We start from the raw sequence: 23,554 nt of genomic DNA on the forward strand, positions 1-23,554 counted from the left end.
CAAAACATTCAATCTTTACCTTGTCACAAGGAATGCAGGGTCTTTTACTACTTCTGGTCCAACTCTTACATGGCCTTGTTCTACAAACTGAGTTGCCATGCGTATATTCTGAGACATTTTGTTCTTCACCATAACAACAGGCAAACGACGACGACAAAAACTTGAGGCAGTTACTTTATCACAGAGTCCCAGATCCCACTTTGTTGGAATGAGCCCCATCATATACCTGATAAAAAAGAGAAAGTTATACCGATAAATTGAAAGCACAATGATTATTTCTAAACCATCGATAAGGCATAGATAAGCTGAAAGGGTTCCACCACTTGTGAAAATTGAAAATTAATTCACATATGAACAACAATCATACTGGTGCGAGTTGTGGTGCTTGCAATGCAGAATGCAGAAAAGCTGTTAAAACCGCTGCCTGGCTGTCTGTGGGTTGACAGCTGAAACCCAACCATAAACAATTATTTGTCATTTAGTCTTTATCACTTCTGGAATGTTCTCAAAATTTAGTATGTTCATAATAATTGCATAATCTGCAATGTTTGCTGTTTGTACAAATAACAACACTCTCCATCCAGGAGTTGAGTTCTGTTCTGGTTGATGATGTTCTTCTTATTAAATGTGTTTTCAGTGCTAAGTGCTGTACGTCACTGACAAAGCTGCTTTCAGATTTGGACTTGACTCTGGTTATGGTGTGACACTATTTGGTGGAGACACTGGGTGCTTCAAACCATCTGCATCAATATGGCTTTAATTAGGCTACATAAGAATATTGTCTGCAACATAAGTAAGTAGCTATTGTGAACACAGCGTTCCATATGTACTGTTGTGTGTAGTGATCATTAATATTATTTACAAGAATAAACAAAGATGCATGAACTTCCATGTCATTTCTGTGATGCATTTATCCATTACATATTTGCTTCTTTTATAAGCTCTAAGTAGGCTGCTCTGGGGGAAGGAGGTGGGAATTGTCTCGGCAGCCAATAGGTATGAGCTGTTCACAAGCTTTCATTCCCATCATCCTCCACACCGGGCCCAAGTAAAAGTGTGTAACCAGTAACTGGTCCTTGATATACTGAATACTGGAACTGGGGTGGAATGAAATGTTAAAATGCTCTACTTATGTGTTATAACTGAACCAACAACTTCACTAATGATCTGTCACTTTGATGTTTTTATGTGCTTTTATAAGTCTGTATTTTCACAGCCACTTTCCTGTAGTTTCTTGTAGCTATGGACCTGCTGTGCAGTGCCACAATTTCTTGCTGTGTGACTTCGTTTTCATCTGCAGAGGAGTTAGAAGAGAGCTTTATGACCTACAAGCTATGAAAAGACCTAATTGCTTTTACGGAACTGCTACTGTTTTTTTGTAGCTTTTATGGAATATTTACATACATTGGGTGAACAGATCTCATACCAATAAGAACAATATTTTCGAAATGAAACTTATAACATCACAGAAGAGATTGACATTTCTCTTCAGCTTAGTTCAATCGTTTCCGTGTGTTGACATTGTAGGCAGGACCCCTTTCTCCCAGTGTTGACAATGCAAGAGACACTCAATCTCTATCGTGCTTTCCCGATGTCCTGTGCCCATGCTCCTTACACCATCTCTGCACAAAAATCAACACGAAACATGAAAGTCATGCTCGAGGGCTCCTCAAACCATGATGCCAGGAGTAACGTGATAGCGCTTCTCCAAAACATTGGAAGAATGGGAGCTTTACCCAGGACGCCACCACACTGTTTGATAATGGTTGTCCAGGGTAATTCAGTACTGCAATTCATTGTTGAACACACTGCAATTCCATTAATCAGCATTCCATGCTTCCAAATCACAGTACCACTTCACAAGTAACCATATGTGTTGAATCTTAATGGTAGCCTCTGCATGGGACAGTTATTGCCTAGTCCAATGGTGCAGGACGACACAGAATGTTAGAGGGAGTCCATTACTTGTTCTCAGATGAGACGCATAGATGTGATCTCAGATGCACATGCAAATGTGAAAGGACTACAATATTTGTGGTGCACAATAATGGTGATTGTCCCTTGTGGTGATCAGAAATGGTTGACCAGAACCCTGACAATGAGTATGCCTACCCTCGTATTCCCAAGCAGTCCAACATTGGGCCAGCAACATATCTGAATGACCCAAAAATCTGGATATTGACTGATTTGATCAGCCGGCCAAATAGAGTCCACAAAGAGGCCCCTTTCAAATTCTCTTAGTTGCTAACAATGCTGTCACATGACTACAAGGAACCTCCGTGTCATTCACACTGTTCATTCAAGATCTGACACCTTTTACATCCTCCATATACCCTACCAGACTTGATAACAAGACTAATGCACTCTGGTGGCCATTCTACCTGTCACAGAGAATTGTTGTTGTTGTGGTCTTCAGTCCTGAGACTGGTTTGATGCAGCTCTCCATGCTACTCTATCCTGTGCAAGCTTTTTCATCTCCCAGTACCTACTGCAACCTACATCCTTCTGAATCTGCTTAGTGTATTCATCTCTTGGTCTCCCTCTACGATTTTTACCCTACACGCTGCCCTCCAATACTAAATTGGTGATCCCTTGATGCCTCAGAACATGTCCTACCAACCGATCCCTTCTTCTGGTCAAGTTGTGCCACAAACTTCTCTTCTCCCCAATCCTATTCAATACTTCCTCATTAGTTATGTGATCTACCCATCTAATCTTCAGCATTCTTCTGTAGCACCACATTTCGAAAGCTTCTATTCTCTTCTTGTCCAAACTATTTATCGTCCATGTTTCACTTCCATACATGGCTACACTCCATACGAATACTTTCAGAAATGACTTCCTGACACTTAAATCAATACTGGATGTTAACAAATTTCTCTTCTTCAGAAACGCTTTCCTTGCCATTGCCAGTCTACATTTTATATCCTCTCTACTTCGACCATCATCAGTTATTTTGCTCCCCAAATAGCAAAACTCCTTTACTACTTTAAGTGCCTCATTTCCTAATCTAATTCCCTCAGCATCACCCGACTTAATTAGACTACATTCCATTATCCTTGTTTTGCTTTTGTTGATGTTCATCTTATATCCTACTTTCAAGACACTGTCCATTCCATTCAACTGCTCTTCCAAGTCCTTTGCTGTCTCTGACAGAATTACAATGTCATCGGCGAACCTCAAAGTTTTTATTTCTTCTCCATGAATTTTAATACCTACTCCGAATTTTTCTTTTGTTTCCTTTACTGCTTGCTCAATATACAGATTGAACAACATCGGGGAGAGGCTACAACCCTGTCTTACTCCCTTCCCAACCACTGCTTCCCTTTCATGCCCCTCGACTCTTATAACTGCCATCTGGTTTCTGTACAAATTGTAAATAGCCTTTCGCTCCCTGTATTTTACCCCTGCCACCTTTAGAATTTGAAAGAGAGTATTCCAGTCAACATTGTCAAAAGCTTTCTCTAAGTCTACAAATGCTAGAAACGTAGGTTTGCCTTTCCTTAATCTTTCTTCTAAGATAAGTCGTAAGGTCAGTATTGCCTCACGTGTTCCAGTGTTTCTACGGAATCCAAACTGATCTTCCCCGAGGTTGGCTTCTACTAGTTTTTCCATTCGTCTGTAAAGAATTCGTGTTAGTATTTTGCAGCTGTGACTTATTAAACTGATAGTTCGGTAATTTTCACATCTGTTAACACCTGCTTTCTTTGGGATTGGAATTATTATATTCTTCTTGAAGTCTGAGGGTATTTCGCCTGTTTCATACATCTTGCTCACCAGATGGTAGAGTTTTGTCAGGACTGGCTCTCCCACGGCCGTCAGTAGTTCCAATGGAATATTGTCTACTCCGGGGTCCTTGTTTCGACTCAGGTCTTTCAGTGCTCTGTCAAACTCTTCATGCAGTATCATATCTCCCATTTCATCTTCAGCTACATCCTCTTCCATTTCCATAATATTGTGCTCAAGTACATCGCCCTTATATAGACCCTCTATATACTCCTTCCATCTTTCTGCTTTCCCTTCTTTGCTTAGAACTGGGTTTCCATCTGAGCTCTTGATATTCATACAAGTGGTTCTCTTCTCTCCAAAGGTCTCTTTAATTTTCCTGTAGGCGGTATCTATCTTACCCCTAGTGAGATAGGCCTCTACATCCTTACATTTGTCCTCTAGCCATCCCTGCTTAGCCATTTTGCACTTCCTGTCGATCTCATTTTTGAGACGTTTGTATTCCTTTTTGTCTGCTTCACTTACTGCATTTTTATATTTTCTCCTTTCATCAATTAAATTCAATATTTCTTCTGTTACCCAAGGATTTCTACTAGCCCTCGTCTTTTTACCTACTTGCTCGTCTGCTGCCTTCACTACTTCATCCCTCAAAGCTACCCATTCTTCTTCTACTGTATTTATTTCCCCCATTCCTGTCAATTGCTCCCTTATGCTCTCCCTGAATCTCTGTACAACCTCTGGTTCTTTTAGTTTATCCAGGTCCCATCGCCTTAAATTCCCACCTTTTTGCAGTTTCTTCAGTTTTAATCTACAGGTCATAACCAATAGATTGTGGTCAGAGTCCAGCTCTGCCCCTGGAAATGTCTTACAATTTAAAACCTGGTTCCTAAATCTCTGTCTTACCATTATATAATCTATCTGATACCTTTTAGTATCTTCATGGTTCTTCCATGTATACAACCTTCTTTCATGATTCTTAAACCAAGTGTTAGTTATGATTATGTTGTGCTCTGTGCAAAATTCTACCAGGCGGCTTCCTCTTTCATTTCTTAGCCCCAATCCATATTCACCTACAATGTTTCCTTCTCTCCCTTTTCCTACACTCGAATTCCAGTCACCCATGACTATTAAATTTTCGTCTCCCTTCACAATCTGAATAATTTCTTTTATTTCATCATACATTTCTTCAATTTCTTCATCATCCGCAGAGCTAGTTGGCATATAAACTTGTACTACTGTAGTAGGTGTGGGCTTCGTATCTATCTTGGCCACAATAATGCGTTCACTATGCTGTTTGTAGTAGCTTACCCGCATTCCTATTTTCCTATTCATTATTAAACCTACTCCTGCATTACCCCTATTTGATTTTGTGTTTATAACCCTGTAGTCACCTGACCAGAAGTCTTGTTCCTCCTGCCACTGAACTTCACTAATTCCCACTATATCTAACTTCAACCTATCCATTTCCCTTTTTAAATTTTCTAACCTACTTGCCCGATTAAGGGATCTGACATTCCACGCTCCGATCCGTAGAACGCCAGTTTTCTTTCTCCTGATAACGACATCCTCTTGAGTAGTCCCCGCCCGGAGATCCGAATGGGGGACTATTTTACCTCCGGAATATTTTACCCAAGAGGACGCCATCATCATGTAATCATACAGTAAAGCTGCATGCCCTCGGGAAAAATTACGGCTGTAGTTTCCCCTTGCTTTCAGCCGTTCGCAGTACCAGCACAGCAAGGCCGTTTTGGTTATTGTTACAAGGCCAGATCAGTCAATCATCCAGACTGTTGCCCTTTCAACTACTGAAAAGGCTGCTGCCCCTCTTCAGGAACCACACGTTTGTCTGGCCTCTCAACATATACCCCTCCGTTGTGGTTGCACCTACGGTACGGCTACCTGTATCGCTGAGGCACGCAAGCCTCCCCACCAACGGCAAGGTCCATGGTTCATGGGGGGGGGGGGGGGGGCACAGAGAATTACAATTCACAAATCTAAATCATTTACATACCTGCTAACATTGTGGGTGTGAACAAAATTACACTGACATCCGACAAAGTCTTTGGATGCTTTTTTTTTTTGTCAGGCTGTGTAATTCATATCATGTGAATAAATCATTCATTAACGAAACTAAGTCAGTCAAATTTAATAATTTAACAACTGGAGATATCAATACTAGCCATTCAATAAAGGGCTATGTCAGTATATTGACTAGCAAACCTGTTGCCTGGCTACTCACAAGCAAAAATGTGTTGTCAGATCTACAAAAGATAGAGTATGTTACAGTATCTCATGTGGCTGCTGAAATCACTTGGCTTTGTATGTTCTTACCGGAGGTTTTTGGTTGGTTGGTTGTTTGGGGAAGGAGACCAGACAGCGTGGTCATCGGTCTCATCGAATTAGGGAAGGATGGGGAAGGAAGTCGGCCGTGCCCTTTCAGAGGAACCATCCCGGCATTTGCCTGGAGTGATTTAGGGAAGTCACAGAAAACCTAAATCAGGATGGCCGGACACGGGATTGAACCGTTGTCCTCCCGAATGCGAGGGAGGTTTTTGTAAACATGGAGTAATCATCTCAACTTTTAGTGGACAACCACAGTGCATTACATTCAATGAAAAACAATGGATAAAAAAAATATATTAAAATAAAAAAAACCATTATGTTTCATAACTTCCATGACAAAATAATAATTTCTCCATTCTTGTTTTCTATATCAGAATAAAAAACTCATTAACAGACATATTCACAGAAACACTTCCAAAAGAAAAGTTTCAAAACATGATGGAAGACCGGGAAGTAATGCACAATAATTTTATCAGCAATAAGTTTAATTGGTAATGCCCCATTCGTAGAAGTCTGTTTGATTGGAGTACAGCTATTTGCAGACTGCTGATTTCACTGACTCATCTGTTGCAGAGCTCTGGCAAGCCATGAATTTCTTCATGCAAAAAAACAGATTAAAATCCGACAGTGCCAGATCGGGACTGTCTGGTGGATGCTGGAGCACCTTGCACCCAAATTTGGCAATTTCCTCTTGAAGATGAGCAGCAATATGGGGGCAAGCGGTTGTCTGTCAAGTTCTTAGTGACCCCGCAAGCATTAACATTATGAAATTTCAATGTGCCATTAACAGTATCGTACACTACACAATAAGAAATATTTAACTGCTGCAGTAAGATTCACAGCTGCACATGCCAGTCGCTCAAAACTGTTGCCTCAATGGCTCTCACATTCTGTGGGGCTGCAGCTGTTACTGGCCACCCGGAGCATGGTGATCACTAAGGTTCGTATGGCCATCTAGAAAGACTGTACACCACCTGCAGACATTGCTATGGTCCACATAGTCATCCCCTTACATTCCACGCATGTTGGGTTGTTGGTTTAAAAAAGGGGAGAAGGGACCAAACTACGAGGTAATCGGTCCCTTGTTCCTAATAAAACAATGCTACAAGTGTGAGAATAAAACAAACAAGACATAAAACACAAAATGGAAAGAAAGGAAAAACCACAAGAACAAAGGAAAGGCAACGAACACTAAAAGGGAAAAAAGAGGACAAGAAAACAACAGAGAGATGCTGTAAACAGAAGAGAGTAAAACAAGAATGCAGATTATAGTGGCTGGCCGACCACGAGAATAAAAAGGAAAAGCCAGCCACTCTGCAACACATTAAAACCTCCACCCTAAAAGCACTAGGGTGGAGGACACAGAGGAACAAAGGACATGCGCTAAAACTTAGATCAAACGATAAAACCCACCCTCACGAATAAAACGTAAAACTAATTCAGCCAATGACGTGTTGTCAGATAAAATGAACGGCAACGAGTCCGGTAATGCAAGATTTCGTCACTGGGCAGTCAAAGTGGGACAGTGCATCAGAATATGAGCCACTGTTAACTGGGCACCACACCGACACTGAGGTGGGTCTTCACGGCGCAGGAGGTAACCGGGTGTTGCCCAAGCGTGGCCAATGCGGAGCTGGCAGAGGACAACTGATTCCCTGCAAGAGGCCCGCATGGAAGACTTCCACACATTCGTAGTCTCCTTAATGACATGCAGTTTGTTGTACGTACTGTTACGCCATTCCGTCTCCCACAGCCAAAAAAAAACCTGCAGTGTAAGTCAGAACGCAGGTCAGGTTTAGAGATGGCCATCTCCAGAAGCGGTATCCATGTAGCCTGTTTGGCCAGCCTGTCGGCAAGTTTGTTGCCTGGGATGCCGATGTGTCCTGGGATCCACACAAACACCACTGAACAATGGGACTGGTCCAGGGCATAGATGGACTCCTGGATGGACGCCACCAAAGGATGGTGAGGGTAGCACTGGTTGATAGCTTGTAGGCTGCTCAAGGAGTCAGTACACAGAAGAAACAATTCCTCGGGGCATAAACGGATATACTGAAGTGCACGAGATATGACCACCAATTCTACAGTGAATACACTGAAGCCATCGGGCAAGGAATGCTGTCCAATATAGCCTCTGTGGACAAAGGCATAGCCAACATTACCATCAGCCATCGAGAGGTCGTTGTAAACCACTTCAGAGCCCCAGAACACTTCAAGAATCGAGAGGAAGTGACAGCGGATATCTGCAGTGTTAACGGAGTCCTTAGGGCCATGCGAAAGATCCAGGCGAAGCTTTGGCCTACAGCTACACCACAGAGGCGTACGTTTGACCTCAAGAAGAGGTGGTATAGGCAAGGACTCCAGTTCAGCCAGAAGCGATCGCACATGAACTGCAATCGTTAGCCCTGATCTGGGCCGACTATGCGGGATATAAACCATAATGGTTTGGAAAAGAAGATGCTACTTAGGATGTTCAGGAGAGCTATGAATGTGTGCAATGTAACTGGTGAGCAGTTGTGCATGTCTGATCTTCAATGGAGCGACTCCAGCCTCCACTTGACACCGGACTCGTCCTAATCTGCACCCCAGTTGGTGTTGCTCAGGCAGCGGAGGGCATTGAGGTGCTGCCAACACTTCCATTTAAGCTGACGAAGATGAGGGAGCCAAGTTAAACTGGCATCGAAAACCAGACCTAAGAATCAATATGTTTCCACTACAGTGAGTCGATCATATTTAAGGTAAAGTGCTGGTTCCGGATGAACGGTACGACACTGACAGAAATGCATGACACACATCTTCACGGCAGAAAACTGAAAGCCATGGGCTACAGCCCATGGCTGTGCCTTGTGGATGGCTCCCTGCAGGCACCGCTCTGCAACACCAGTACTGGAGCAGCCGTACGAAATGAATAAGTCATCTGCATACAGAGAAGGTGAGATGGAGGGCCCGACAGCTGCTGCTAGACTGTTAATGGCCACTAAAAATAGAGACACACTCAATACAGAGCCCTGTGGGACCCCATTCTCCTGGGTATGGATGGAAATATGGGAGGCACCAACTTGGACATCGAAAGTACGGAGTGACAGGAAGTTTTGGATAAAAATCGGGAGCAAGCCCCAGGGATCCCACTCATACAATGTGGCAGCAAGGATATGATGTTGCCAGGTCATGCCGTATGCTTTACATAAGTCTAAAAAGATGGCAACCAGGTGTTGGCACCTGGAAAAGGCTGTTCGGATGGCAGACTCGAGGGACAGTGGTAGAGCGACCCTGGTGGAAGCTGCCCTGACATAGAGTCAGTAGGCCATGTGATTCCAGGACCCAACCCAACTGCCGGCACACCATAAGTTCCAGCATCTTACAAATAACGTTGGTGAGGCTGATGGGCCGATAGCTACCCACATCAAGTGGGTTTTTACCGGGTTTGAGCACTGGAATGATGGTGCTCTCCCACCATTGCGATGGAAAGCTGCCATCACACCAGATCCGGTTGAAGATGATGAGGATATGTCGCTTGTAGTCAGATGAGAGATGTTAATCATCTGGCTGTGGAACCGATCAGGCCCAGAAGATGAGTCGGGGCAATGTGCAAGGGCACTGAGGAGCCCCTACTCTGTAAAAGGGGGGTTATAGGACTCAGTGTGCCACGTAGTGTATGAGAGGGCTTTCCTTTCCTGCCCTGTTTGAGAGTGCGAAAGGCTGGGGAGTAATTCTCAGACACAGAGGCTCAAGCAAAGTGCTCGGCAATCGCATTTACGTTGGTAGATATCATGCCATTTATGGTAACACTGGGAACACCTGTTGAGGTCTGGTACCCAAAAAGATGTCTGATCTTTGCCCAGATTTGGGAAGGTGATGTGTGGCACCCAATGGTCGAGGTGTATCTCTCCTAACACTCCTGCTTCCATCGTTTGATAAGTTGGCAAACGCGGGCACGAAGCCATTTATGAGGTGCTCCAGGGAAGGGTGCAGCTTATGCCGCTGTAAAGATCGCCGACGCTCCGTAATTGCTTGAGTGACTTGCAGCAACCACCAACGGACTGCCTTACGCTGGGGGCACACTAAAGTGTGAGGGATCGCGTTTTCTGCCACAGAAACAATTGTTGTAGTCACCTGCTCAACCGTCACATCGATGTGACTGTGTGGAGAAGGTTCAGCCATGACAGTAGACGTGAAAGTTTCCCAGTCCGCCTTGTTCAAAGCCCATCTGGGCAGGTGTCCGTGGGCCTGATGCCGTGACAGTGACAGGAAGATGGGGAAGTGATCACTACCACACAGGTCGTCATGTGCTCTCCAGTGTATAGATGGGAAAAGTCCTGGGCTGCAAACTGATAAATCAATGGCCGAGTAACTACCATGAGTCACATTGAAATGAGTGGCGGCCCCAGTATTTAAGAGGCAGAGGTCGAACTGAGACAGTAAAGTTTCGGCATCTCTGCCTCAGCCAGTAAGCATGGTGCCAACCCACAAGGAGTAATGGGCATTAAAATCTCCCAAAAGTAGGAAAGGTTTAGGGAGTTGATCAATCAGTGAAGCTAATACATTCAGGGGTACTGCACCATCTGGAGGAAGCTATACATTGCAGACAGTTATTTCCTGTGTCATCCTTATTCTGACAGCCACAGCTTCAAGAGGGGTTTGAAGGGGCACAGTGTCGCTACATACTGAGTTTAGGACATAAACACAAACTCCACACGACACTCGATTGTAGTCGCTACGGTTCCTGTAATATCCCTCATAGCCACAGAGGGCAGGGGTCCGCATTGCCGGGAACCATGTTTCCTGGAGGGCAATGCAGATAGCAGGTGCAAAGCTTAACAGTTACTGTAGCTCAGCCAGGTGGTGGAAAAAAATTGCCGCAATTCCGGTGGAGGATGACGTCATCATGAGACTGGGAAGGCATGGAACATTCAATGAGGCAGTTTAAGCCTCAAGGTCACCTGCTGCCACCAAATTATCGCCTGACCAGTCTACATCTACTGTGTCTGAGGGTCTGGCGAGATCTAGGTCCTCAGCGGAAGCCTGAATCTCCACCCCATCCTCAGACGCAGAGCTTGTAGGTAGCGGTGTGTGGGTGCCACCGCAATTTCCTTAGTCTTAAGGGTCTTCTTTTTGGGTTTCTCTCACTCCTCCTTGGGTTTCCCTGGCTGGGAGGACTTCACTGGCTCAAGTCTCTAGGACTGAGGTTGAGCGTGAAGCCCTACGACCAGCTGCTTTTGAGCTCTTCAGCCACTGGTGGGTGTCATCTTTCCCACTAGTAGAAACCTGAGAAGGGAGTGACCCAAGGGACACCTTCCTAGCGACAGAAGCTGAAGAAGACTTATGCTTCTCCAGCTTATAAGTGGGGATGGACATCCCCAATGGCTCAGGAGGGGGGGAGGGTTGCTCCCGAAGTAGATGGTGTGGGAGCAACAGGGAGGGAAGTGCCCCCACCACCACCACCACCACCACCACCATTAAGGGGGCAGGTGTAGTCCTCCAACTCTGAGAGGTGACCTGGGTTGGCAGGGCTGATGGTGCCAGAACTGTTGTAGCAGCGGCATAAGATGATTTCATACGTACAGGATGCAGGCATTCAAATTTTCTCTTAGCCTCAGTATAGGTGTCAGTCCAGGGTCTTGTACTCCATCATTTTCCTTTCTTTCCGGAAAATCCTGCAGTCTGGCAAGCAAGGTGAATGGTGCTCTCCGCAGTTGACACAGATAGGAGGCAGGGCACATAGAGTATTGGGATGTGATGGGCATCCACAATCTCAACACGTGACACTGGAAGTACAGCGGGAAGACATATGGCCGAACTTCCAGCACTTAAAGCAGCACATCGGGGATACAGGGCTTTACACTGCAGTGGTAGACCATCACCTTGACCTTCTCGGGCAACGTATCACCCTCGAAGGCCAAGATGAAGGCACTGGTGGCAACCTGATTATCCCTCAGACCCCCATGGACACACCAGACAAAATGTACACCTTGCCACTCTAAATTGGTGCGCAGCTCATCGTCAGACTGCAAAAGAAGGTCCCTGTGAAATATGATACCCTGGACCATATTTACGTTCTGGATATCAGGTGCAAAGAAGTCCATGGTCATCATCGACACAGAAAGCGACACTGCATAGTGCATGGTGGAAAACCAGGAAGGTGTCCTCACCCAAGAGATGGAGAATGCGCAGGACTGAAATGTTACGATGAGGAAGTAGGCTAAAGATCTCAATGCACGATGGACACGGTGCACCATGTAAAGCGCCCTTCTCCAATTGGCTCGCTCTTCGGGTAAATTTTGAAGAATGAAGGTCAAACCTTGCAGGGGATCATCACATAAAGGCCAAAACATGTGAAACTCCTTTTAGTCGCCTCTTACGACAGGCAGGAATACTTCGGGCCTATTCTTACCCCCGGACCCTCAGGGGGGTCCACGCATGTCCCTGTGAATTTCACTTGGTTTATGCCATTTGGCTCATGAATACTGAACTATCCTGCGCTGTTCTTCCAAGTTGACGACAGTAACATGTGGGCCATGTTTGTTTTGTAGTTCAGGCTTCTCCTACTAGAGCCACACATGACAACAAAATACCCTCTGTATCACAAACTTCAAACTATATATCATCGTGAAATTTCAACATTCCCGCTGCAATACCAGAGGAGAAAAAAAAAATATTGTTTTACTTTCCAATCCTCCCTTGTAATTGAAAATTATCATTAACTGTGTGTTGAAAAACAACAAATGCATGAGAGTGTTGTGTAGCACGGCTTATTGTGTTGATTATCTTTGGATGTCTGTGTACTCTCCCTTCCCTCCAAGGACAAACATTTGTGCATAAGTTAATTCAAATCCATGATCCATTACAAGTGGTCTCCCTGTGTCAGAGGAATGGACATTCTCCATTACAGATAAAGACTTGGAAGTTATCCTCGAAGGTGACTGACAATTAGAGAAGGACCAAGTAGAATTTGTGGCCGAGTTGTATAACCAGCGATGAAGACCCCACAGTTCACCTACAATGTCATCCAGAATAGATGCTTCTGGTATCCTTGATGCAAAAAATTGTAATAGCTGAAAATAAATTCCCAGTACACTACTAAAATATTTACTTCAAATTACAGTAATAATCTACTGAAACAATCTTTGGGGAGCCCTACACAGTAGTCTTCACTCCAACGGCAACAAATATGCCTATAAAATATGACAATGTTTGGCAAATACTAACAATTTTTCAAGTAGCTGGGCACTTGTTTCCACACGAAATGGATCCTTCGGATCTAATTCTTTTACCTTCCGAGCAAGTTCTCTTATTTCTCTTGAAAGCTTATTGTATCTGAAACAGAAAAAAGAAAAAGTTAAGAAGGTATAAACAAATTCATTTACACAAATAATATAATTTTTGTTCAACACTAATGACTATTATTGACAAAACAGACTAGCCTCAGAGGGATAGCCTATTGAGTTAATACACAAATACTGATACAGCCCATGCAAAATTGAATGACAACAATAACTGGAGTTCCATCCAGGGTACTGCCCAAATTTTTGGTACCTGTAACTTAGGTTGGCGTCATCCTACAGCATCTGCATCATTCAATGCTGAAGTTTACTTTCAGCTGAAAAACACATTTTGTAGATGCATACAGGAAGTAGGTAGTTCCTCTCTGTACCTAGCTCACTCACTGAATTTTACTCCTCTCAATTTTTTTCTACTTAATTTGGTACATAATCCAATTGGTGTATAAGACCGCAGGAAAACTGATGAGGAATTGCTTGCGAGCCTACCAATCTTGCTTGTTCATGAGTGATTCTGAGTGAAACTTACACTGAGATTATTAAAAATTTTAACTGCAACTACATTTATGTCTTAGTTTTCTGAATCTACAAAAGTTAAATTTTACTGTCATGACAAAATTATCAAAATTACAAAATTATTTGAAGTAATACAGTCAAAGTCAGCAATTCACTTCAGTAGATGAGGATGCCGGACAATAAGATTGCACTTTATATTAGAAGAGCAGAACCTTACCTTTCAGACAAACTTCAGGTTTAAAAGAAAGGCAAGATATTAAAAGCATGCAGCTAATTTATGAAAAGTACTATGCACTTAGTGTTCCACCAGTGGGAAAACAACAACAACAACAATAATAATACGGTGAATACAGTGACCTGGGACCACTTCATGTAACGAAATATATTTATTATAACACACTGATACAAAATCATTGTAATTCATTATCTACCACAATGGTGATAGAAAACAGACTGAGTCAAAGATAATATCACTGAGCTTCACAGCAGTTTAGGCAGACATTCAATAGTCAAACTGCTATCGGTAGGTGCCACAGAGCAATGTGGAGCACGGGGAAAAAAATAAAGGCATTGGCTGCCGGTCGGCTTCGGGCAAGGTGGTGTGCAAGATTGAGTGACCAGTGATGTTGTGGCAAGCCAGTGACAGAGACATGACTGGATCATTTCTTGAGGCCAGAAGCGGTGTGAAGCCATGGATTCCGGAGACCATGTCCTTAGCCAGTGAGGTGAATGCAGAGGTAAGCCCGTTCGAGAGAGGAGGAATCATTGGGTCCCGTGCTGTAGAGGTAGGGTGCGCGATGATCAGGACAGTGATTGAGAGGTGACTGTTGTTGTCCACAGAAGCCATAGTGTTGCCCTTGTCAGCATCATGCAGAAGCTGGGAGGAGTGGAGAAGAGTGAAGCGGGCTGTAGCTTAATTGTCTAGCATACATGGGGGAGCCTGGAATACAGAGAGGGTGCTGTCTTTGAGTTTACGAGAGAGAGAGAGAGAGAGAGAGAGAGAGAGAGAGAGAGAGAGAGAGAGAGAGAGAGAGAGAGAAATCCTTGATGCAAAAATGCAGATATGGCAACCATGAAGATGACAACTGTGGGAGAAGAGTAAGGTGATGACGGTGTAGAGGTCACACAGGAAGGGGGCATGTCATCCAGCAGGGAGTCATCACCCAGAGCACTGGCTTTGGCAGATACACAGGGAGAGGTGCACTCGGAAGACAACTGGTCAGGGTATACAGAGGAAGACATGTCCGTGGATGACATCTCAGAATCAGATATCGACAGACAGTCCTCATCAATGGTCCAAGTGGGTTTAACTCGGTTAAGCGACAGTCTGTTACTACCCATTGAGGTAAATGTCTAAAGTGTTATTCGTGCACTGAAGCACTCTTTGGTAGCTGATGTAAGGAGGTTGCACTACTGCCCGGACTGTATCATCTCAGAGCATAATGAACTTGCAGTTTTGTAGATCTTTGTGTAATAACCTTCATAGTATGGTGTGAGCATGCGAAGGCAGAGTGCAGATGTCAGCAAAGTGCAAGCGTGGACACACTTGACTAAGGCAGGGAGCTCAGCAGGTGAGGCGAGGACAAAGTCTTCAACAAACTCGGTAGGGGGTTTCACAGGCTAGCCATATACATCTCGGTTAGGGATGAGTTTCTTCATCTTTAAAGGCTTTACAGATACAGTAACACCCACAGAAGGGACTCTGAGCTGGAGCCAGAGTGACACACGAGGGCCGCTTTAAGTGTGCAGCGCCAATGCTTGACCAGTCCATTTCTCTGGGTGTGGCAAGCAGTGGTGTAGAATTTGTTAACATTGCACAGAGCACATAATCTGGTAAAGAGGATTGACTTTGATTGTCTCCATTGACCAGTGGTGATAAAAGAGGGACAACAAAGCAGTGGAGCCAGGAAGTGACAAAGACTCATGTGGCTGAATCAGCAGATATATCTGGGTAGGGAACAGCCTCCACCCATAAGCTGGCACGATCGATGACTGATAGTATGTACCTAAAACATTCTGGAGGGGAGAGAAGACCCACAAGATCCAGGTGTACTTGACAGAGATGCCCTTTCATATTTTGAATTGTCCTTGAGAATGACGACCAACCTCGCTATGCTGGCAAAGTAATCCCAGGCATGTTTCGCCTCTGACGGACAGTGGGATAGGTGCTCAATGATGAGAGACTTCGCAGTGATATATTTACGTGGGTTCAGAAGTAACTCACTACTACGGTCTGTATGATCGAGGAGATGGCTGATAAAGACAAACAAAACAAGTGTTGTCAGTGATTATTACCCGAATGTCCAAGATGTTGTCCACCAAGGTAAACCACGATTTGGGTTCTATTTCTGCAGCCGGGAAAGTTTGGGGTATCTGCCTGCAGCAACTTGCTGCAGTGGAACAGGATAGGGCGTGGACTGATGAGCAGATGGCAAGGAGGTAGATAGTTGAGGAGGGAAGCCGTTGGCAGCGGAACTATGATGTAGAGCAGTGGACGAGATAGGCAGACGGTGCAGCGCATTGCACACGGCCTGCATGAGGAGGGCAGTTGGCCACTGTCTGCACATCGCACACAATGCGGCTGGATGTTTTTATTTTACTTTTTTATTTTTTTTTGGGTGCAGAAACAACTGAGGTTATAAATGCCCATGTCATTATCACAGAACATTCACAAGTAAAAGAAGTTAAAAGTGATTACATGTGAAGCCCAATTGACAGAAGGAAAGAGAGCTAAAAACAAGAACTTCCCCTCAGAGAAAGGTCCACAAAATACACAGTATAGACAGCAGAGATCCTGAATCATAGATTAAATATCCTTTGCCATATTGGTACGATGGACAGAAAGTAAAACTTGGTCAACAGCCCACACATCGTTTGCTAAAATAGCTGATGACTCAGATGGTAAATATACACTGAAATATAAGCGGTTAAGAAAAGGGCATTCAACCAGGAAAAGGAGAACGTCAATGATTGATGACAATGAGCACAAAGTGGTGAGTGATCACCACTTAACAAATGGTGATGGCTAAAAAGACACTGCCCAATTCACAACCTAGCTAAAATGATCAGCTCATTACAAGGGGTGGCGAGAGGAGGTCGGACAAATTCACTGGGATAAGTTTAATTCCCTGGAGATTGTTCCCGTAAAGAGAAGCCCAGTGGTGATGCCAAAGTAAAACCATCAGCCGACAGATGGCAACATGGAGATCATCCAAAGGAATGGAAGAGTTACAAGGCCAAGGCAGGAGGACTGCAGCCTTGGCAGCGGCAGCACCATCAGCAGCCTTATTTCCCGTCAGACCGACATGACTGGGAACCAAGATGATGATCATAGTGGTTCCCTCAACAACAAGCAAGTGGAATCTTTCTTGGATCTGTAGCACTAAGGGATGAACTGTGTACATCATACAGAGGCTCTGAAGAGCCCAGAGACAATCAGAGCATGTGTGACAATTAAAAAGCCTATGTTGCTGGATGAACTGGGTGGCCTAATAAGGGGGCAAAGCGTTCTGCTGTGAGAAAAGAGTAGTGTTCTGGAAGCCAATACAGAAAATGGCCATTGTCAAAGATGAAGGCCACACTCAACACCATAGTCAGTCTTAAAGTCATCAGGATACATGAAAGTGCCATTGCTAAGTTGTGTGCGATGGTTGAGAAACTTACAACGAAAGATGAAATATGGAGTAGTGTCCTTGAGAAGTGAACAAAGTCCAAGACGAACATGGGCCACTGCACAAAGTCAAGGTGCTGAAGGGTTCACACCCATCAGGAATGTGGCAGGTAGCATGAAGTTAAGCTGCAAGAGCAGTAACTGAAAGCGAACTCTGGGAGGTAACAGAGAAGAAGGGCACACGCATACTGGTCGTCAAAGGAGTCATCGAAAAAGAGGGCATAAGATGGGTGGCACAGCATGGCAGACAAACAGCATGCGTACCCACTCAGGGAAGCACCACACCGGCAAGACTGCGATAGTTCAGTAGCTTCTGCAAAGAGGCTTTCCACCGGGCTAATGTAAAAGACGCCTGTAGCCAAAATGGAGAAGGGTGGTCTGATCCACTCCCCAAGAAGTACTGCTTAGGACACATACAATACTGAGGAACCTGGTGCGGCATGCAGCTAGGCAAGACAGGTGGGAGGACCAAGAAAGTTTCCTATCAAGCCTGAGACCCAGGAATTTCATACTTTCAGTGAACAGGAGAACAACAGGCCCTACACATGTAAAGGCAGCGGAAGAAACTCCTTGTGCCACCAGAAATTCATATAAACAGTTTTGTCAGTGAATAGGCCTTTGTTGACGCCCCATGATTAAGGACAATCAAAGACATCACTGGAGACACTGCTCAAGGAGACAAGTCTATGGAGAACTGCAATAGGTCACAATGTTGTTGACGAAAAGGGAGCCGGAGATGCCTAGTTTGGAGACACTGTGCAATAGGGTTAATGGTTATAGCAAATATTATGACACTCAGGACAAAGCCTTGGGGCACTCCGTTCTCCTGGATGAAAGTGTCCAACAAGGCAAAACCCATACATATCTTGAAAACTCTGTCTTTTAAAAATTTGTGAAGGAAATGGGGCAGGCGGCCTCCGAAGCCACACATTTATGTAACATGGAGGATACCAGTCCTGCAGCAGGTGTCTTAGGCTTCCTCAAAAAAAACACACATCCACAGAAAACCATTCATGACACGGGTTGACAAAGTGACAAGACAGTCAGCTGCAGAACAGTTTGCAGTGGTTAGCAGATTGTGAGAATGACCCACCATACCTGCCGGCCATAGATCATACATTTCATCACCAGGATTGTGAAGTCCAGTGCAGTGTTGGCTCAGGTGCCTTTTAACTTAGGGGAGTCATACAGGAATTTTATGAAAGAGGAATAGGTGGTGACTGTGGGTGGAGCTAGGAATAGTCTCAATAGGGACAGGGAGTATGATGTGGGCGGTGATCTGGAAGAGATACCTCCTCAAACTGGTGGCACAAATGTGCATTTTGTGCAACTGTTTCAGCATATGATCAGCCTCATCTTAACGCTGCTGTTAGGCATGTTAACATAGGGTTTGAGAAGGCACTGATTGTGGAGGGCATGGCCCACATTGCAGTGGTGCCAGCTGAGTCTATCAATAGACTGGGTTTCACTAGACATGGCTTGCACCTCAATAAGTATGGGAAGGGGGGAATGGAAAAACCTAACCTATGGGTGACAGTGTAATGGGTGGTGGTGGTGGTGGTGGTGGTGGTGGTCTCAGGAAAATTCCTGTAGTAGTTAGCGTTAGAGCTGCAACTTTTTTAGATGGAAGTCAGCTGACAGGTATCACTGCTTTATGGAAGTCTCTCTAACAGAGGAGCCACCTTCAAAGAAGGTCAATTATCCAAGTAGTGAAGGAATTAGCATATGCTATCAAAATATAAGAGGTATTAAAGATAAAGTTAGTGAACTGCTTATAGACATTAATGCTAACATTACTGTTATATCAGAGCACCACTTAAATAATGTGACAATTCAGAGACTTGCTTTACCGGGATAAAAATTAGGTGGCTGTTATTCAAGGAGTTTTTTGCAGAATGGGTGATTAGCCAAGTACGTAAAATACAGTATTCCATTTGAGTCCATAGATTTATCTACACACTACACTGAACAAGTATTTGTATGCTGTGCTGGGGCAGTTACGGAAACTATATTTCTAATAGTTGTTGTTTATAGGTCACCTAATTCTGACTTCAAAACCTTACTGCTGAAGCTAGAGGGTTCTTAGTTCACTTTTTAGGAAGCACCAAAAATTAGTTTTATGTGGTGATTTCAATATTAATTTTGTATGTGATTTTGAAAGAAAGAGGATGTTGGAAGATCTCCTAAATTCACATGATCTGACGCAGAATGTATTTTTTTCCAACCATGGTGCACAGGAACTGTAGCACAATTATAGACAAGATTTTTATTCATTCTTCATTACTAGGTGGCCATTATATTAGTAGAAGGGTGAATGGCTTTTTGTACTCAAACAATTGTTATATAATTATAAACTATGTAGACAAGCTATTCCAGTGGCAATAGAGAATTCTTTAATGCTCGTTAATGGAACAAGACCAGCAGGATGTTCATAGTGCTGATAACATCGGTGACAAATATAATGCTTTCCTTAATATATTTCCCAAGCTCTATGAAAGCTGCTTTCCACTAAAATGTTCAAAACAGGGTACTAGCAGTTAAAGGCAGTCAGGGTGGCTGACTAGTGGGATAGGATATTATGTACAAGAAAGTGGGGATTATTTCGAAATGCTAGAAGTAGTCAACTGAGCTTGTTACAAACAGTACTGTAAGGTGCTTAAAAAAGTTATTAAGAAGGCATAGAGTGTGTGGTACACAAATATAAAAGCAAATTCACAGGATAAAATTAAAGCCATATGGACAGTCTTGAAGGAAGTGTCTGATCAGCAGCACAAGATTGAGGATATTAAGTCAATAGATAATAAAAATGTTTCTGTTACTGATAAGTCAGATATAAACTATGTGATCAAAAGTAACGGGACACTCCCAGAAACATACATCTTTCATATTAGGTGCATTGTGCTGCCCCCTACTGCCAGGTACTCCATATCAGCAACCTCAGTAGTCATTAGACACCATAAGAGAGCAGAATGGGGTACTCTGCGGAACTCACAGACTTCAAACGTGGTCAGGTGATTGGGTGTCACTTGCATCATATGTCTGTACGTGAGATTTCCACACTCCTAAACATCCCTAGGTCCACTGTTTCTGATGTGATAGTGAAGTGGAAACGTGAAGGGACACATAGCACAATAGCGTACAGACCAACCTAGTCTGTTGACTGACAGAGGCTGCCAACAGTTTAAGAGGGTCGTAATGTGTAATAGGCAGACATCAATCCAGACCATCACACAGGAATTCTAAACTGCATCAGGATCCACTGCAAGTATTATGACAGTTGGGCCGGAGGTGAGAAAACTTGGGTTCCATGGTCAAGCGACTGCTCGTAAGCCACACATCACGCCACTAAATGCCAAACGACTCGCTTGGTGTAAGGTGCGTAAACATTGGATAATTGAACAGTGGAAAAATATTTGTGTGGAATGACGAATCACAGTACACAATGTGGCGACCTGATGGCAGGGTGTGGGTATGGTGAATGCCCAGTGAACATCATTTGCCAGCGTGTGTAGTGCCAACAGTAAAATTTGGAGATGAAGGTGTTATGGTGTGGTGAAGTTTTTCATGGAGGGAGCTAGCACCCCTTGTTGTTTTGTGTGGCACTATCACATCACATCACAGGCCTACATTGATGTTTTAAGCACCTTCTCACTTTCCACTGTTGAAGAGAAATTCGAGGATGGCGATTGCATCTTTCAACATGATTGAAAACCTTTTCATAACGCACGGCCTGTGGCGGAGTGGTTACACGACAATAACATCCTTTTAATGGACTGGCCTGCATAGAGTCCTGACCTGAATCCTATAGAACACCTTTGGGATGTTTCGGAACGCCGAATTGTGCAAGGCCTCACCGACCGACATCGATACCTCTCCTCAGTGCAGTACTTCGTGAAGAATGGACTACCATTCCCCAAGAAACCTACCAACACCTGATTGAACGTATGCCTGCAAGAGTGGAAGCTGTTATCAAGGTTTTCCGAGACAGATATCTGGATTGCTACTCTGTGATACTGACAAGGGAGAGATTGAGTCAATAATTAAATCTCTGAAAACTAAGAACTCGCATTGATATGATGAGGTACCTTGCAGAATACTAAAGTATTGTGCTGCACATGTTAGTCCTATACTTAGCCATATTTGTAATTTTTTCTTTAAGAATGGTCAGTCTCCTGAATGATTAAAGTACACAGTAGTAAAGTCACTTTATAAAAAGGGAGAAAGGGATAATGTAGACAATTTTAGATCTATTTCTATGCCATCAGTGCTTGCTAATTTATTGAAAAGGTTGTGTATATAAGGATAACTGATTGTTTCATTTCACTTACTTTGCTGTCAAATGTACAGTTAGGTTTTGGAGGTAGTTTAACAACTAAAAATGCTGTATTTTCTTTTCTCTGTGAGGTACTGAATGGATTAAACAATAGATTCCAAAAGGCTTCTTTTTTATTTAACTAAAGCATTTGATTGTGTTAATCACAAAATATTACTCCAGAAGTTGGACCATTATGGAATACAGGGAGTAACTCACAATTGGTTCACCTCCTACTTTAAGAACAGATAGCAAAAGGTCATTCTCCACAGTACTGAGAATGGCTATGACGTGGGGTCCAATGGGGCACGGTTAAATAGGGCGGTGCCCCAGGGATCAGTGCTGGGGCCACTCTTGCTCCTTATTTATATAAACAATATACCTTCTAGTATTACAGGTGATTCTAGTTATTTCTATTTGCTGGTGACACTAGCTTGGTGGTAAAGGTACCTGTCGACTCTATCGGCAGGTGGAACTATACTAGGCATGGCCTTCACCTCAACAGGAAAGGGAGGGGAAAACTGTCTGGGCTAATAACAAGTAACTCCTGGGAGGAGGAGGGGTGGGGGGAGCTGTCACAAGTGGTAAAGTACCAGTTGTTACAAGTGACAGATCAGCAGTTTTTTTTTAGGGTAGGGAGGGCAGAAACGAAAGATGTTCAGAGACAGGTTGAAAATGACATTCACACTGATAAAACAGGCAGCCAGAAAGCAAATTTTAATGTACACAATTCCATGCAGAGAGCCTCTGACTGCAAACTAGATACTCAAAAATTGGCAGGAAAATTAGGTTCATCCAGGTGTAATCCAGCCAGAGCAGAAATCGGTTATCATTATTGCATCAGAATATCCAAGGACTAAGAGGTAAGCTTAATGAGTTGCTTATTTGTGTTGAAGAATTAGAGTTGAGCAAATCAGTTGATATAATCTACCTCTTTGAACATCATGTGACCACTGGTATAGATATATTAAATGTTACAGGATTCAAGTTAGCTTGTTACTTCTGTAGAGAAAATATGGAGAAAGGAGGAGTTGCCACATTTGTCAGCAACCGTTTTGATTTCAAGAATACTGATATTAAGAAATTTTGCTCAGAGCAGCACTTAGAAGCTTGTGCAACAGTAGTAGTATTTCATAATATGTCATTTATAATAGCAGGTATATACAGATCACCTTCAGGAAATTTTAATGTCTTCATATAAAATCTGGAAGCTCTGCTGTCCCATCTCATGCTAAAAAACAAGGAAATAGTGGTTGCTGGTGATTTTAAGGTGGATTTATTGAAAAGTGCTGTCAGTGAACAATTTTGCACTCAATAACACTATCACTCAATTTAGTTCCTACTGTGAACTTTGCCACTAGGATACATAAATGCTCTGAGATTGCTATTGATAACATCTTTGTAGACAAATCTAGGGGGAAAAGTCATATTACAAAACCGATAGTGAATGGGCTATCTAATCATGCCATGCAGCATCATGTGTTAAATGCTGCAACTTGTCAGGATAAAAAAAATCTATTAAATCTGAGTACAGGAGGGTAATAAATAAGTAAAAAAAATTGGGAAATTCAGAAATACTTATGACTCAAATGGAAAATAGAAAGCATTCAGTAATAAAGTTACCTCCACTTTTGAAAACTGTTTCCCCTGAAGGTAACTCAAATCACACAGAAGTCAAAATATAAACTGTGGATTACACAAGGAATAAAG

At 43.4% G+C, this 23,554-nt stretch overlaps 1 protein-coding gene across 1 annotated transcript in view; it reads right to left on the bottom strand.

The window, feature by feature from the left end:
* The window catches only part of LOC124777711 (U3 small nucleolar ribonucleoprotein protein IMP3), an 85,782-nt gene that overhangs the window by 46,317 nt on the left and 15,911 nt on the right, over nt 1-23,554 (bottom strand). Inside the window, exons 2-3 of the mRNA XM_047253208.1 lie at nt 13,276-13,383; nt 20-226 (exon numbers count right to left, since the gene is read on the bottom strand). Coding sequence (XP_047109164.1) covers nt 20-226; nt 13,276-13,383 — 315 coding nt within the window. The remainder of the gene's footprint in view (nt 1-19; nt 227-13,275; nt 13,384-23,554) is intronic.

This window comes from Schistocerca piceifrons, chromosome 2 (genome assembly GCF_021461385.2).
Source record: "Schistocerca piceifrons isolate TAMUIC-IGC-003096 chromosome 2, iqSchPice1.1, whole genome shotgun sequence".
In the NCBI taxonomy this organism is placed as follows: Eukaryota; Metazoa; Arthropoda; class Insecta; order Orthoptera; family Acrididae; genus Schistocerca; species Schistocerca piceifrons.